Source organism: Takifugu rubripes, chromosome 1, assembly GCF_901000725.2.
Source record: "Takifugu rubripes chromosome 1, fTakRub1.2, whole genome shotgun sequence".
NCBI classification, from domain to species: Eukaryota; Metazoa; Chordata; class Actinopteri; order Tetraodontiformes; family Tetraodontidae; genus Takifugu; species Takifugu rubripes.
In genome coordinates, this window is record NC_042285.1 from 25,742,839 (window position 1) to 25,759,823 (window position 16,985).

The 16,985-nt window shown below is 42.5% G+C and overlaps 2 protein-coding genes and 1 non-coding gene across 4 annotated transcripts; 2 read left to right on the forward strand and 1 right to left on the reverse strand.

Moving 5' to 3' along the window:
* The first annotated feature begins 6 nt into the window (after window positions 1-6).
* On the forward strand, window positions 7-5,645 carry znf142 (zinc finger protein 142). Its single transcript, XM_011612417.2, has 7 exons — window positions 7-78; window positions 565-905; window positions 1,040-1,861; window positions 1,942-2,119; window positions 2,193-4,704; window positions 4,898-5,003; window positions 5,079-5,645. Exons 2-7 carry the CDS (start codon window positions 665-667, stop codon window positions 5,597-5,599), a joined length of 4,380 nt encoding a protein of 1,459 aa, XP_011610719.2. The 5' UTR covers window positions 7-78; window positions 565-664; the 3' UTR covers window positions 5,600-5,645.
* Window positions 5,646-5,794: 149 nt separating this feature from the next.
* On the reverse strand, window positions 5,795-5,866 carry trnag-ucc (transfer RNA glycine (anticodon UCC)). Its single transcript has one exon. It is a non-coding gene; the product is annotated as a tRNA-Gly (tRNA).
* Window positions 5,867-7,194: 1,328 nt separating this feature from the next.
* kiaa2012 (KIAA2012 ortholog) lies at window positions 7,195-15,593 on the forward strand. Of its 2 annotated transcripts, none has more exons than XM_029845551.1 (23): window positions 7,195-7,458; window positions 7,772-8,067; window positions 8,406-8,537; window positions 8,648-8,794; window positions 8,861-9,023; window positions 9,146-9,291; window positions 9,480-9,648; window positions 9,772-9,821; window positions 9,942-10,110; window positions 10,273-10,401; window positions 10,721-10,837; window positions 10,921-10,995; window positions 11,143-11,219; window positions 11,296-11,353; window positions 11,432-11,648; window positions 11,839-11,946; window positions 12,025-12,208; window positions 12,704-12,854; window positions 12,952-13,376; window positions 13,507-13,706; window positions 13,848-14,020; window positions 14,141-14,360; window positions 14,578-15,593. In XM_029845551.1, exons 2-23 carry the CDS (start codon window positions 7,957-7,959, stop codon window positions 14,744-14,746), a joined length of 3,390 nt encoding a protein of 1,129 aa, XP_029701411.1. In that variant the 5' UTR covers window positions 7,195-7,458; window positions 7,772-7,956; the 3' UTR covers window positions 14,747-15,593. The 2 variants fall into 2 exon arrangements, with proteins under 2 accessions (XP_029701411.1, XP_029701415.1); XM_029845555.1 differs by having other exon boundaries at window positions 11,152-11,219.
* The last annotated feature ends 1,392 nt before the right edge of the window (window positions 15,594-16,985 follow it).

Below are 16,985 nucleotides of genomic sequence, written 5' to 3' on the forward strand. Positions count from 1 at the left end.
TTCCGAATCCACAACATTAGTTCCTCTTACATACAAGTACATTTATCATGCCGGTGAACGGACAGAGGAAATAATAAGGTAATATTTTCCTGGTAAATGTTACCTAGTTGTTTTACTGTAAATCCCGAAATTGATAGTTTGCAAACACAATATTGGGATTGCGCGCCCATTGCATGATAAATATAACGTTAGCTCAGCTAGCATTAATAGCAATGTTAGCGTAGTTGATAATATCACTAAAACATAACTATCGTTACGGAATAGCTGGTCTAAAGCGATTCTGTTAGTAGCAGTAAATGTTTAATATTTATCATCTGACCGCCGGTCCAGATACAGCAGTTGGTTTTATGTACATTGGGCTGCAAACCGAGGGAGTAGGCTAAAATAAATTAAGGGATTTCTTTATCTGTTCCACAATGACACATTTACAATACTTTGTTTTGTTAAAAAGATAGAAATGTCCAATAGCTCAGTACATAAAGTGTGATTGTAGAAGAACCCGAGATACTGTATATGTGTGTCATGCTCCTTTTGTATCCATATAAATCAATGTTGCGCTTCTAGGTAAAGGACAATACGGCCCAATCAATGTGGGAAAATGTGACAGCCCCAAAATACAGATCATGATTGGCGATCAGAAATGCTCTGTTTCTGTCCAAAATAAATGGCATGTATGGATCACATGGGAAATGAGACTGTAGTCACAGCCGAGTGCCGTAGAGGCCATAAACCTGTGCTGTCTGGGAGACCAAAGAGAAAGCTGAAATCCACCTCAAATCCAACATCATTACAAGCAGAACAGTGTGAGGAGCCATCAGAGATGCACAAACGCAGAAGTAAAAGAGGGAGAAATGTGGTGAAAAGTGCCAAATCAGCAGTAGACACACCATCTGTACCAACCAAAGGTTTGTTGTTTGTTTATCTGTTCATGGTGAACTATCAGTTAATAACATAAGGATGACGTTAGTTGTGACGGTGTTATAACGAGGACCCAGAACCAGACATTGTCAGTTGAATTATATTTGCTCTTGTCCATCAGCGTACCTTGCAGAAGGATCAGAGGACATCTATGACACACACACTTGCCCCGAATGTCGGCGCTGCTTCAAGATGCACTCCCACCTGCAGGAGCATCTCCGGTCACATTTTCCTGACCCTACTCTCCAGTGTCCCACCTGCAAACATAACTTCTCCAGCAAAAGCAAGTTACGCATACATAGGCTTCGCGAAGCAGGTGAGAAGGTACACCAGTGCCACCTCTGTGAGTATTCTGCCGTGGAGAAGAATGCGGTCTGCCGCCACTTGTCGAGCGTACATGCGGAAGAGGCAGGGGCTGATGTCAGCAGTCACATCTATTCTTGCCCCACCTGCGGTCAAAAGTTTCACCTTAGTAGTTTGCTTAAGGCTCACATGAAGACCCACAACATCAAACCAGAAAATGAGCAAGTCTGCTTTCAACAGGGTTGCACCTTCCAGACTTGTTCGCCAAAGGAGCTTCTTCAACACGCTGCTGAGGTGCACGCTGTCATAGCTGTACAATGCCGCCATCATGCATGCGCTGCGATTTTTCAAACTCAGGCAGACATGGAGGCTCATTATCGGACCCATCTACCCTACCACTGCTCACAATGTGACTTCTGTTGCTCAAACAAAGCAGCCTTCTTTCAGCACCAACGGCACGGCCACCCTGGAAATGACAAGCTTTGCTGTGATTTCTGCTCCTTCACCACATTTAACCCCGTGGAGTTTGAGCAGCACTTGGAACACTTACACGCCAATGAGAAGATCCATCGCTGCTCGGAGTGCAGCTACGTGACCCCACACAAGCGTGGTCTAAAACGACACACGTTGATTCACAGCGGTAGAACAGAAACAGGGTTGTACTAATTTGTTGTTGATGTTGGCATGACGTAATTCTTAATTCATCTCTCTTCGTAATAGGTGAGAAGCCTCACAAGTGCAGTCTGTGTGACTTCAGGTGCCGCGATGTGTCCTACCTCTCCAAACACATGCTGACTCACACGGATGACAAGAACTTTATGTGCACCGAGTGTGGATATGTTACAAAATGGAAACACTCTCTCAATGTCCACATGAGGAAACATGCTGGAGACCTCAGGTACATAGATAAGTAATATCACAGAACTTTATTTGTAGTAAACATTAACAAAATCACCTGTCTAATTTTGTAGGTATCAGTGTGACCAATGTCCCTACCGCAGTCACCGAATGGACCTATTAAATAGCCACAAATTACGACATCAGGCCAAAACACTCATGTGTGAGATCTGTGCTTTTGCTTGCAAGCGCAAATATGAACTTCACAGTCATATGTTGGCCAAACATTCTGGACTGGACAACCAGTTGGCTACCCTAAAGTGTAGCTATTGCAGTTACACCACCTGTTACAGACAAGCCCTTCAGAATCATGAGAACTGCAAACATACCAAGCTGAAAGAGTTCCGGTGTGCCCTGTGCACCTATTCCTGTTTCAGTAACATCAGCCTATTCTTCCACAAGAGGAAAGTTCATGGCTACTTACCAGGGGACAAAGCGTGGCTAGAGAATTACACTGCAAAGGAGAAGGAGAGAAATTCTGCTGAATTCATCCAGGACTTTTATCAAAAGTCCTTATCAAGAGTAGAACAGTTTCCCCAGTCAACCTCTAAAGGGTGTCCACCATCCCATAAAGAACACTCTGATCCTCCAGACTCAGTGGATCCTGGATCTAACATAAAGAGTACATCTAAATCACAACTTGATCCTGTGAATGTTGTTTCTCAGGACGTTGTCAGAGAGGATACTTCAGGAAATCCACCACCTCTGAATGGCCCTGAAGAGTTCTCCCCTCTTGTTTTAACGACATTTTCAGCTTCATCTTTCCAAACTGTAGACCGTAACTGCACAAGGAAAACTCCAAGTTCACCCACTTTCAACCGTAATGGCTCTAAAATATCAGAACAGGAAGCTGACCTCTCTACATCTTTAGGTCAGGATGACGGGACAGCCATGGCAGATGAAGAATCTGGCGAGTTTGACTTGGATAACCCAGATGGAGCTCTTACTAATACAAATCAAGCAGAGACTCAAGTGCATCAGACTTCTGAAAAAGATATACGAGCAGCCAGTTCCTTTTCTTTACCTGAGAATAATCAACCGTTAGAGAATGAGATCCGTCTAGAAGCTATGAAGAGGCATGACAAGGAGCAGGCAGAAAATATGGTTTTGGAGGGGCGGGTGCAGATGCTTGTGGTGCACAATAAAGACGTTTATCCCTGTGACAAGTGTTGTCATGTGGCCAAAAGTGAGGCTGCATTAACATCCCACCGCCAGGCGCTGTGCCAGGCAAGGATAAAGGAATACAAATGCCAGGCCTGCAGTGCACTGTTCAAACAGAAGCGAGGCCTTGATGCTCACTGTGCAAAGAAATGCTCTGAACTTAGGAGAACAACAAGGACATATTCTTCTGAGAAAAGGAATTCAGAGTCAAAGTTCAGGTTCTCATCAGCCAAAATTGCCTCGGCTGAACATCATCTGTCGCTACGGAGAAAGACAACGAATCCAGTCGATCCTGGCGATGACCCCAGAAATGACTCTTCCCAGTCAAAAAAGGTCTTGGAAGCAAAAAGACCTGTGAAGGTGTCGGGGAAACACCACAAATTGTCCAGTCCAAACTATGCATTTAAATGTGATGAGGTTCAGTGCTCTCTGTGTTCATTTGTAGCCAAATCTAAAACGTCTTTGAAACGCCACATCCTGAATGTCCACAACAAACAGCATTTCCCTGGAGCTCAACTCAAACGGTTGCATTGCCAGCACTGTGCTTTTACCTGTAAACAAAAACGATGCATGTCCCTGCATGTGGGAGCTAAACACAAAGGTGCGAGGCCACACCGCTGTCAATATTGCACTTTCAGCACCACGAGACGCTATCGATTGCAACAGCACGAGTCGCTTCACACTGGAATCGGCCGTCACTGCTGCAGCATGTGTGAAAAGACCTTTGGGACCGTGACCAAATTACGTCAACACAAGGTGCGCGTCCATGACAAACAGCCGAGCCACTTCTGCTCCGTTTGTGACTTCAGTGGATACACGCGTGATGATGTAAGACGTCACAATTTCAGATGCCACTCAGGGGAGTTAAAGCATCCCTGCAGTCATTGCAATAGTAAATTCAGTTCAGAACTTGCATTAAGGTACCATTGTAAACGTGTGCACCAGCTAGACAGCTTCCTGTGTAAGCAGTGTGACTATACCTGTGGCAGCGTGGCCACACTGAGGACCCACCAAGGAAGCCAACACCCCCAGATGAACTGTACCAGCAGCCAGGAGCATTCTAAGACAAAGGAAAGTCTTTTGGTTCACCAGAGAAGCTTCCAGTCACATCAATGTCAGCTTTGCACCTTTGCTGCCAAAACCAGGAAACTATTGGCACAACACATTTTGAGTGAGCACGAGGAGGGGCCCTCAGAGGAGAAGCCACTCAAGTGCAGCACGTGCGAGTTTGTGTGTCACCATCAGCTCGTGTTAGAGCAGCATCTCCGCTCACACGGAGGCAAGCGACTGTACAAATGCACGGATTGTGAATATTCAACAGGGAACAAGCAGAAGATCACGTGGCACATTCGCATACACACTGGAGAGAAGCCGTACACCTGTGGACTTTGCAGCTATGCCTGTACTGATCCTTCCAGGCTGAAGGTTTGAATATTTCTAGTTTCAACTACTTTCAGTGTTTGTATTATTTTGAAGGGGAAGGTTAATTCCAAGCGCAAAACTGACAATGCAAGTGGTAGCAGAAGTGCTATAGAATAGAGTAGGAACAGAGATTACGCATTTGTTTTTGCTTTGTCTCAAAACCAGACGTAATATTCATTTATGTATTTATGTTTAGCTTCACATGAGAGTTCACAAAGAAGAGAAGAAATATCTCTGCACACACTGTGGCTACAAATGCAAGTGGGCAACGCAGCTGAAGTACCACCTGACCAAGCACACAGGTATCAAAGGATTTAAAGGTTGATAGCTTTATAATAAGGTATATTTATATAAATATTATATATTTTATATTGCAGGAGATAAGCCATACGCCTGTGATGAGTGTGATTATCGCACCAACCGAGCTGATGCGCTCCGTGCACACCGAGATACACAGCACAGCGAAACGCGCCCCTTCGTGTGTGAGAAATGTGGCAAAGCCTTCAAGACAATTTTTATATTGAAGACACATCAGCATCAACACAGCAACGACCGCCCGTACGCGTGCGGTTTGTGCCGCAAAGCGTTCCGCTGGCCAGCAGGCCTCAGACATCACTTCCTGTCACACACCAAGCAGCAACCGTTTTGTTGTCGCCATTGCCCCTACAGGGCCAAACAGAAGTTCCAGGTGGTGAAGCATCTAAAGAGACACCATCCAGAGGTGTCAGTGGAGCAGGGTGTGGTGAGGGATTCTGGGGCAGTTAGTCTGACACTGAAAGAGGCTTTGCAGGGGACAGTGGATGGGAAAGCAGCAAGAGTAGAAGAAACAGACTGCAGGGCTGATGAAGGAGCTGAAGATGGTATGGAAGATATGCCAGACATTGGGTCAAAATGTTAATGATGACACAAAGCATTGGAAATAAATTAAACTGAATGTGCTTGCATATTTGTATGGTACTTAAATTTTCTCTTTTTAAGAAAATACAGTCTGATGTCTCAGCTACTAATTATGACTTTTTTAAAAATCAATTCAAGTTAAGACACATACTATCGTACAATTTAGTATTGTTTATCTTGAGTGAAGAAAAGAATCTGCGATGGCCGGGAATCGAACCCGGGTCAACTGCTTGGAAGGCAGCTATGCTCACCACTATACCACCATCGCTACGACAAACCGCCTAGTGGTTACACAGCCTCTGTTGACCTAAAGGAAGCCTATCAAATCCTTCCAATATTTACTGTAGATTCGGTTACAATGTCTTCATCCACCGTCCACCCATCCATTGTCGAATAACAACTGATCCCCGGGCCTGTCGCTATTGAAGAAGAGCCCCTCACGGGATTATGCCTTTTCTTTTGCAGGTCTATCAAAACGTCTTCCTCCATTTAGATTGAACTTTTTTTCTTTTAATGCATCGTGTTTAACAAATATAAAAGTACAATACATCGTCTTGTTTTTTACAGCCCGAAGATTAAAGAAAGAAATCATCGTGCACATGGCACAAGTAACCTCCTCAACTGATTACACACACACGCACACACACACACACACACACAGACAAAATTAGTAAGTAGGCTATGTGATGTGCATGTTTTGTGAGTTGTGTTTTTTAAAGTAATGATTCTTTTAAAATTCTACAGGGCCACATAGACACACAGATGAAAGACATGTTTTAATGTCTTTCTATAGCCCCAGATATATCTGGATGCTAGTCTGCAGCACGCTGAAGTAGACCATCACAGTACGGTTGAGGACCCTCATCATCCAAACACAGTAGAAGAAGACAGTTGCATTCAAGGCAGCAACACAACACATGAGAACAACTACGAACGACTGAGGGATGCACATTCAAACAGGAGGACAGGTGTGTAAAATGCATGCAAAGATGCTGATTCATGATTGCAGAGCTAACGGCCTACAACAAGAACTACTGATTGTAGCAGCAACTGCAAATAAGGCAAATCTGATGCTCTGATGCTGCACTCAGGGCTCCTCCCTCCTTTGCCAACTGGATATAACAGAGAGAAGACAGTAAGGGTAAGACTTTCAACTTACAAATTTTATGTCCAGGATTTGGCTAATAACAATAAACAAGTTAAAATGTTCAGGTAATACACATGGATGTACTGCATGTTTCAGCCAAACTCTGAGGGCTATAGCGGCAAGGAACCACACCTTCCTCCCATAGCTGAGGATCGGAACCGTCATCTCAACCTTGGATCAGATGCAAAAATATTCTCCAACAAGAGAAGAAGAGCTGCAAATCCAGCAAAATCTGTTACAGCCTTTGCGGCACATAGACACACAGATGCTTGTGGGCATCACAAGGACAAATAGAGGCAATTATTTAATGACCCGAAGGTTATTGTGTGCTCACCGCACATGGTTCTATCATACACCTATATACCCCAAAGCTGCCCTGACCCCTTGAAATCTGGACACACACTACTCACTTCATTTTAAAAGTTTTGAAATGGTCATTGTATTATCGTTCCAAATTGTGTGTGCTGCTGTGGACATCTTGTATAATCTCCAAAAAGTGGTGATTTTAGTAATAAGTAACTTCTTCTTGAGATCATGCTCTCAAGGGATAACGGCGAGGTCTTTGAGGCTGGGTGCTGGGGGCACATCATGTCTGTCCAAGTGGGAGCAGTGCCCGAGGCAGCCATGGCAACAGAAACAAACAGCATATAATATCGACTCTGGACAACATAGCAACAGCGATTATACATGCGTCTGTGTAATGGAAACAGCAGGTATGTGGCTGTTGTTTTTAATACTTTTTTCCTCTAATGACAATCATAAATTTAAACATGGAGGACGACTGGACAACTTGAATATCCGTGCCTTTGAGTCTTTATTTGCTTTTGCTTTCCCTTGTACTACCTGCTGACTGAGTAGAACACAGTGTTGTATAAGGCAGAAGGTCAAATTAACCAAACTTAATGGTTACTTCATGCTTTCTCCGATGAGAAAACTATGTTATGGTAGACTGAACGACATTTGTTGCAAACTGAGAACAGGATCATTTATCAAACCTTAAAAATGTGTTGTTTTTTTGGTTTTCAGACAGTCTGTCGCAGCAGATGTCTGATACTAAACCAACTAATGCGGGGAGAGATCCACTCCAACGTAACACTAAATATTGGGTGCATCCTGAAATATCTCACGCATCCTGAAGTCACCGTAAGACCAACCAATCGCAGGATTTTTGTCTTTCGTGGTTCAGCCAAGTTTCTGGAAGACAGGACATCATGAAGGATTTGTCTCTGTCTGTGCTGAGCCGGGGATGTGGGCGATTTGTCTCCTCAAGTCAAAATGTAGGGAGACATGATGGAAGACTGGACGTCTGCTTCACGCCACAGGTTCTAACAGCGCTACTAACTAACTACTCTGCCTGTTAATTATCTATTTAACAATCAGGTCATTCCACCTACTTTCTGCCCAGAGAAAACAACGGTCTGATAGAAACCGTCACTGTGTCCTGCAATGGTGTTTTATTGCACTTTTAGTAGAAAAAAAGATGACAAAAACATGTTTTTGATATTTAAGTTCCACACCATTTGTCAGGTCATCAGGGTGTGGTGTCTAAACTTTGCATGAAAGTGAAAAAGAAGATCCATTCACATCTGAAAATCCATCTGTTCATCTGTCAATCTATAATTTATTCTATAACAAATGGAGATCATCTTTCGACCGACAGGATTACCACATCTGGAAATCTCAAGACACTGTCTTGCAACTGTCTAGCAGAGGCCATGTGCATGCAGAGACAGAGTCAAGTGTTCCAAAGACTTACAGCACTCGGAGGGGTCCACTACTGCTGTACTCTCAGGCGAGTAACCACATAAATCTGGACACAACTGTTCATAAGATTTCCATAGGTCTTTTACTTATATTGAAATTGATATACTTTATTTTGCAACTCTTATTCGCCACCTCCAGTATTTGGTTTCTTTGAAAACCAGTTGTCAATCACAGCCAAGAGACAAGAAGAAGGTAATAATGCAGCGTTACGCTCAACAAACAGACCAGCATTGGGGGGCAGTCAGAGAACTAACATCTGCCTTCTCGATCAACAGAAACAATCAGGTAAAAAAAAAAGGATGCAGATTAAATAAGTTTTAATTTATGACAAGTCTAATAATTTCTCCCTAGCTTATTTGCTCCAGACTTGAACAACCCTACTTTCTTCATCATCTGCATCCAAGCCCTGTGTCCATTTACTCCACACAAGAACAAAACAGTCCTCGGATTTCCCTGCATCCAAACTCACAACCTTCAGGAAAAAACACCAGATTTCTGCTGAATCAATTAGAAGGTGTTTACAAATTTAAACTGTAGTAGCTGTTTACATTCACTGTTTACAATCTTGTTTGGTCTCTGGAAACTTAAAAGATTAAACGTGAATAATACAACTGATAAAACTGACTTTATCCGCAGAAAAGGAGGAGGAGAAGGAAAACAACAAGACTAAGAAGGTTAGGATGGATCTTTTCCTCAAGATACCTCGAACATCCGAGACTCCAAGTCTAAAGAATGAGTATCAGAAACACTACGTTGCAATATCCCCTGCAGAAGAGGCTCAGGTGATCTACTAACGCATGGAGTTACATTTAAGATCTTGTGTGTAGGTGTGTACCGGTATACATCTAATGATGTGGTCACCAAGAAGAGCTGCCACTTCTCTTAATAAGCAATATCATAGTTGGTAAAAATCTCAATTGCTTGTAACTACAAGCGTTTAACATATTTTAATGTCTTTCTATAACCCCAGATATACCTGGATGCTAGTCTGCAGCACGCTGAAGTAGACCATCACAGTACGGTTGAGGACCCTCATCATCCAAACACAGTAGAAGAAGACAGTTGCATTCAAGGCAGCAACACAACACATGAGAACAACTACGAACGACTGAGAGATGCACATTCAAACAGGAGGACAGGTGTGTAAAATGCATGCAAAGATGCTGATTCATGATTGCAGAGCTAACGGCCTACAACAAGAACTACTGATTGTAGCAGCAACTGCAAATAAGGCAAATCTGATGCTCTGATGCTGCACTCAGGGCTCCTCCCTCCTTTGCCAACGGGATATAACAGAGAGAAGACAGTAAGGGTAAGACTACAGGTTGAGGCTAACATTGCAACTTGCAAATTTTATGTCCAGGATTTGACTAATAACAATGAACAAGTTAAAATATTCAGGTAATACACATGGATGTACTGCATGTTTCAGCCAAACTCTGAGGGCTATAGCGGCAAGGAACCACACCTTCCTCCCATAGCTGAGGATCGGACCGTCATCTCAACCTTGGATCAGATGCAAAAATATTCTCCAACAAGAGAAGAGCTGCAAATCCAGCAAAATCTGTTACAGCCTCTGCGGCTTCTTGAGAATGAGAGAGGTAACTGTCACTCACAGATGAATAGCACCAACTTGAATGACATGTGTGGCTGAAGAGCAGTAAAAACAGATCCCACGAATGGAAAACCTGAATAAGCGGTTTGGACACATTTCTAAATTCTTGATTTTTAAACTTTATCAGGACTGTTTGGCTGTTTTGCAGGAAGAAGGGGACTGGGCAAGCAGAACTCTTTGGCCTTTTTACACCATCGATCTGATGCCCACGATCTACCTGAGATCAATCAAGCTAACAGAGGTGTAGTTAGAGGCATCCTGCCCCTGGAGCTCAGAGGTGGAGTATATAAGAGCCTAATCAACTGTTACTTCTTGATGTCACAGTTAGTTGTGCCACAATGACACATCCATGTAGACTAATTTAAAGCTGAAATCAGACATATATTTTTAAAAATGAAATTTAAAAGCACATGAAGACAGCATGGTGATTGTTTCAGGAAATACAATTCAATAAAAACTCTATATGATGGGCGCCTTTGTTGTCTAATAATGAAGTGATGTCAACCCCACTGTCCTGCTGAAAGGTTGAGGTTTCATTTAACCTATTATATCCCTGTGGGACTGTTCCTCAGAGTGGGTGGTTTTCTTTTTTTCAGGTTTGCAGGATGACAAATCAGTTGGCTGCCTGATCCTGGGTCCTGATGGTGAGATCATCCAACTCTCCCTATTTGTCAGCAGCCAGGATCGATCCAACAGTGACACTCAAGAACAAGGTGGCTGTTTGAGCTTTGAAATTAAATCTGAAGGCATCAGTTTTTGATTTTTATTAAGAGTTAATCTGCTTTATGACTTCTAGCTCTGCAGGTTGTGTCTGCAGAAGGTGAAAAGTTACCCTGGGTGGTTGTCCTGCAATCTGAACGCTCAGAGACAGGTCTACAAACAATTTCATGAGAGATATTGATGTTTCAGATGTACATTTATAGCACATTTCAGATCACACATGTAATTATGAATCCGTAACGCAATTGCTGTGGTTGCTCCTGGCTACAACTATTACCGTACCTGTTCATTGTTCAAGTGTCTACAGAAGACGGGGTCGAGCCAAACATAGACGAACCCATAAGGGAACCATTGGAGCAGAAGCAGAAACAGAAAGTAATGTTTTTTAAAATATGATTGTTATGACAAGGTAAGCCTGAAGCTCATATCCAAAAATCTGGTTTGAATTTAGCACTTAGATCTTCACAAACAGGCACAGATGTTCTCAACCAACAGTCATACTGATGCAGGTAAAACTCTGTGTGTGTGTGTGATATTTAATTTATGTGAATAAAAGTTAAATGAAAGCTGTCTAATTACCCTTTTAGCATTGGCTGGCAAAAAAGAGTTTGACAAAGAAACAATGATGAAAACAAGGAAGACACAAATGAGGAACACTAGAAGTAACCTCCAGATGTGCCCATGGAGCGAGCAAGGAGAGATGGAGGGGCCAAGTGGAGGAAAGGATGGAAATGTGAAGCAGGCAGAGGAGGAAATGGAGGGTGACGAACTGGGGGGCCATTCCTATGAATCACATCAGCCACGGTATTTGTGTGTGTGTGTGTGTGTGTGTGTTTAATCTCCAGATCTATAACAGCATTTATTTTAAAAATGTATTGACTTTTACTTTTGGGGTTTATTTTTCCTTCCTGACTAAATGCATGGATACGATAAAGCACCAACCCACGATCCCTTAAGCTGAAGGTCTAGTTTAGTTTTTTCCTTTTCAATCCAGGGAGACAGTCAAATTCAGGAACAACCCAAAAGAAGCATCAACAGAGGAGACTGTGAAGGCAAAGAGGGAGAAGCAAACAGATGTCAAGGAAGCTTCAACATCACAGCAGTAAAACACTCAAACTTAATTTAGTTTACATTCTGAAAGGCTGGCACAAGCTGCACTCATATTATCTGATTTATTTAGGAGAAAGGGTAATAAAATGGACAGAAGGACAGAGTCAGATGGACAGCAGACACATGTGAGGAAGAAAGGACGAACCCAGAAACAGTTATGGGGAAATGATGTTCAGTCCAGCAGGCAAAGGGCTGAAGGAAAGAGTGAGGGTGGGGCAGCAGAGCCCCCGGACCAGTCTACCCTCCCTCCTGTGGTGAGTGTCGAGACCCTAACAGATTTAACGCGGTCTGTAAGTTTCTTTATCAAGGAAATTGTGTGTGAGATTAAAATCACTTCATCATTGAGTCCAAGTTGAAAGGTGTTCTGAGATACCACGTGGACAATAAGGAACGTGTAACCACAACTGGACAGATCTTGACCTTTGACCCCAATATTTGAATCAGAAAATCCCAGTTGAAAATGTAGCAAAAGAGGTTTTCAAAGTATTTTTGGTGCATTCAAAATATGTCCTATACTACACAGTTCCCAAGTTAATGTTAAATTTCCACATAATATGGAGCAGTTAATGGTAATCAAGTCAAGTGTGGAAGTCATTAAAGTTAAATGATGTAAAACTGAGAGAAGTGGGAAAAATAGACCAAGGCAACAATACGTCAATGCGATAAAGCCATTCAATTTTTATTTTAGCAAAGAACTGATCTTTAACAATCTACAAGAACTTAGGAAATACTTTATTTGTATATTTCAGAGAGAAACAAAAGAGAGCAGAGCAGAAAGACTAAATGGTGTGACCAACGAAGAGCAAAAAATGAAGGGAGGAAGGAGGAGGCAGAAAGAGGAGTCTGCAGTGAATCGGAAGAGGAGGAAAGGGAAGCCCAAAGACAAAGAGCTCATCTCTGGTAGGACACACTTACTGTGGGGTTTATGTTAGAGCACCGCTTGATGTTATCCCACCTGGGATTTTGCAAAATTTGAAGGTTCTAAATTGTTTTACAGGAAGCCAAATTAAAGAGGAAGAAGTGGAGATTAAACAGAAAATGAAAGTGAGATCTCCACCAGAAAACAAAATGAAAGAGGATCAAGTGAAAATTGACCCAGAAATGGAAGAGCGGTTTCACTTAGAATCCACAGAGTCGGTTTCTCCAGCACAGCGATGTAACAAAGATCCGGACCCAGAAGAGGATAAAGAACATCAGTCCAACAGTGCTGATAGCAACACTCGATCAGTGAGCTCAGACAGACCCAGCACGGCTGCATCCCTGTTGGGCTACAGAAGACGAAGCAGGTCGACCGCCTCGTCTTGTGAGGAGGTTCTGCCGGCCAGTTCAGTGGGACTAGCATCATCACACGGTCGCCTCTCTTCATGTTCAACTGTTATAGTCATGGAGGAGCAGCTGATGCTGAACCCAGTAAAGCCAGAGGTCGGTGGCAGATCTTATATGGAATATTAAAGTTTCTGCAGTCTACATGACATATAATATAGATGATGTAATTAAAAGTCTGTGCACCGGTAATTTCCTTTCTTTTCCTCAAACACCATCTGTATTTAAGTCGCCTGTGCCCAGAAGAAATCGAGAACAACAGGAGGCTCTTCTTCTGGCTCAGCGAGCAGAGAGACGGAGACAAGAAGTGGAGAGGAGGAGGAGGGAGCGAGAGGAAGAGGAGCGAAAACAGTGGGAGAGGGTGCAGACTGAAGAGAAGTTGAAGAACGAGCTGGAAGAAGACAGACGGAAGAGAGCTGAGGAGCTCAGGTCTTAATAGTGTAACACTGAAATGTCAGAAAGAAGAGGGGTTCTGTTTAACTAGCATACTTTCTGTCTTCTGAAAAGTATAGTATTAAGTACTCAAGTACTAAGTACTCAAATACTTGATGTTTCCTTGTTCATCTCCAGGCTGAAAAGGCTGGCAGAGGAAGAGGAGAAGAAGAAACAGGAGGAAGAGGAACAACAGCGAGCAAGACAGGTACAAGCACAGAGGGAAAGAGAAAGGAGAAAGCAGGAGGAGAGGAGGCGGCAGCTGGAGCATCTGCAGAGGATGAGAGAGATGGAAGAACAGAAGAGGAAAGGTGAGAGAAAACGTTCATGCAGATTATATCTGAACTTGTGCAGCATTGAAGATGAGATGAATGTTCAGAGTAGAGTTGGCTGGAAATGCTTCAACCAAATAGCTGTATAATGGGTTTCAGCTGAACAAGAACGTGTGCGCCTGGAAGAAGAAAAGAGGTGGGAAGCGGAGCTTAAGATGCTACAGGAGCTGGAAGAGAGTGAGAGGTTAGAGTACCTCCAAAGGAAGAAGCAGGAGGAGGAGCAGAGGAGAAACAAAGAAGAGGATGACAAAAGGGCAGAAGAGGAAGCTGCCCTGCAGGCTGCAGAAGAAGCTGGGCTACAGGCAGAGCTGCTTGCAAGGTACAAGGGCCGTCACTGGTGCTCCGTTCCCATGGACCCTTAGATGAGGATGCTGTAAAGCACAAGATGCTGAGTCTATCCAGGACTCCAGTCAATGGGGGTGATAGATCGATGTTCCAAATGTACACAGCTATGAACACTTGCTTTAAGACCGATTAAAAGGCAGGATTGACTAACCGGCATCTACTTTCAGCATTTCTTTTTGTTCTTGTTGCAGACAAACGGCCCTGTTGCAACAGCAACTGGCTTTCAGAAGAGCTCTCCTCATGGAGGCCGGGGGCCTTGAGCAAACCCAGGGGATCTCCAGACCGTGGATCTACTCCTATTTCACTTTGTTACAGACGATGGGTCTAAATGCAAGAAAAACAGAGGCCACAACCCTGTAAAATTCTTTTTTTTGCCACTGTTGCCTTCTTAATTCATTTATTCATCTTATTTTTTGAAGGGGGTGTTGTAATGACAGTACCATTGTTTTTCTATAGTAACAAATCTTTTGTAATGAATCTAATTAGGATTTATCTTATGTTTGTTACTTTAATGATGCCTTGTTGTTATTACTGATAATAGCTAATTTCCACTACTTAATTTCCTGGATTCACCAGGACAGGAAGCGCACCACGTGAAATGTTTATTTTACATTTTTAAATAATCTAATGGAAGATTTAGCTCGTATCTATGTGTAAACCAAACCTTACGTGAAATAAGATACATTTGGTATTACTAAGCTATAACTGGCCAGTGGGCCTTCCCTATGTGGAGTTTTACAGAATACTCTAGGGGCAGATCTGCTGGTGCAGGAGGCTAAAGACTGCAGGGTCTGATCATCCCCACAGTGCACCCAGATGTTTTGACTCCATCCTCTTGTACAAGGTGCCAAAGGTAGTCAAACATAACAAAGCTACAAAAGATTAACCTTAATAAAGGTTCAGTCCACGGTTACATAGAAACCAAACTGACTCAGATACATACACTGTTTACAAATTACACCTTTAAATTTAAACTATTGAAATTATGTGTATTTGTTTTGAAATTACAGATTAATAATACCACAGCCACAGAAATTTATTTCCTGAGACCTGCATCTAGTCAATGTATCCACGTTACAATTATGTAGAGCTACATTAATGAGTGTGTTTCACTTGTTAATGAATTTAACCATCAAAAAGTCTGCATCCCTCATCGATAAAATAGCCAGTGTCATGAAAAATGTTTCATGGTTGTCATAAAAATAAAATAAACTACTTGACTTGTGTTATTCATTTTCTTAATCCAGTGGACCATATTGTATAGCTGGTGTTACTGAACAACTCAGGAGGGTTTTTAACAAGCATCACATTCCTCTTCATTAGCAACACAGAGGTCAGCTCAAAAGAAAAACAGCCAGTAAAAACTGCTGTGTGTGCTGCCCAGTGGAGAACCACTCTGCAAGTGTAGGGCTAAGCACAGGCTGGACACTAATAAAAGGTACAGCCAGAGAGGAACGATGGTTTGAGAGACAGATAAATGAACCAAGATGGAAATCAGGCATCAGAAGGACAGGCATCAAATTTCTTCCACATACAACACTATGCTGAGAACCGCAAACAGATAATTACCTGTTACTCCACCCTCTCCTGGTGCTCCCAAATGATTCACCTGGTGGGCACCTCCATCAAGTGGTTTCCAAGGGCCATTGTCTATCTGACAACCCCTAACAACAGGTAATCAGGAAACCAGCTCCTCAGAAGCATAAATTGAAGATTTGGATGCTAAAATATTCATTTTGGACACTGAATTTCCATGACCTTAACTGGGGACTCTGGCCAAAACTTTAGCAACACATAAAAGTAGAAAAAAAGCACTGCGAGGACATCGACCTCCATTAAGCAGGTCATGTCTCCACATATTGTGACACACCTGTAGTATAGTATATACAGTATATAGACAGTAGGAATATAAGCTTATAGAACATAGTAGGTTGCTTTATGGTCAAAGACCCTTGGCTTTATAAGACTAAGTGTCAAAGCTAAATTGTAAATATTGCCAAGCATCCAGTTCTGTAATCCAAGACTTCAGAAACACTTTTGTATCAAAGCTTTCTGTTTCTCCAGCTGGCTCGTCAAGGTTAATATGGGATGCCTGGACACTGGGGGCGCTGTAAATTTGTTCACTTTTTACTCTATTAACCTAGCCATGTGTTCTGTTAGCCGATAAAAATTCACATTATCGGCTTTGATTATTTTTGTCCCCTCAGAAATAGGAGAAACTTCTTACCAATAGAATTTTTCTTGAGATATTTTAATGATTTATAAGTGGGGCCACGTTCATGTTGGACCTTTATTCTAGTTTTCAAGATTACATTTCTGTGCGAAGCGGCTTTATTCTTCGGTAAAGACATTTGTGAATCTAAACACTCTCTCAAAAGGAATTACTATTTGGAACACTATATTGTGGAGGTCTGTCACTTCACATTTTATGCCATTTAATGAACAATCACACAACTTCCCTTTAAACTTATAACAAAATATTTTGTTTTTTATGCTTTAGCCCATAGGATTAGATGTAAAGACATTTGGAAACTATCATTTCAATACTACTAGGACACATGGACACATGGACACATGGACAAGTAGTAGGGTATAAGTC

Excerpts from the sequence above, each read along its gene's own strand:
- znf142 (XM_011612417.2), top strand. The coding sequence starts at position 665 with ATGGCATGTATGGATCACATGGGAAATGAGACTGTAGTCACAGCCGAG. Across the intron at positions 1,862-1,941 it reads ACACACGTTGATTCACAGCG|GTGAGAAGCCTCACAAGTGC; the intron begins GTAGAACAGAAA and ends TCTTCGTAATAG. Across the intron at positions 5,004-5,078 it reads CCACCTGACCAAGCACACAG|GAGATAAGCCATACGCCTGT; the intron begins GTATCAAAGGAT and ends TTTATATTGCAG.
- kiaa2012 (XM_029845551.1), top strand. The coding sequence starts at position 7,957 with ATGAAGGATTTGTCTCTGTCTGTGCTGAGCCGGGGATGTGGGCGATTT. Across the intron at positions 9,822-9,941 it reads ACAGAGAGAAGACAGTAAGG|CCAAACTCTGAGGGCTATAG; the intron begins GTAAGACTACAG and ends TGCATGTTTCAG. Across the intron at positions 12,855-12,951 it reads AGACAAAGAGCTCATCTCTG|GAAGCCAAATTAAAGAGGAA; the intron begins GTAGGACACACT and ends ATTGTTTTACAG.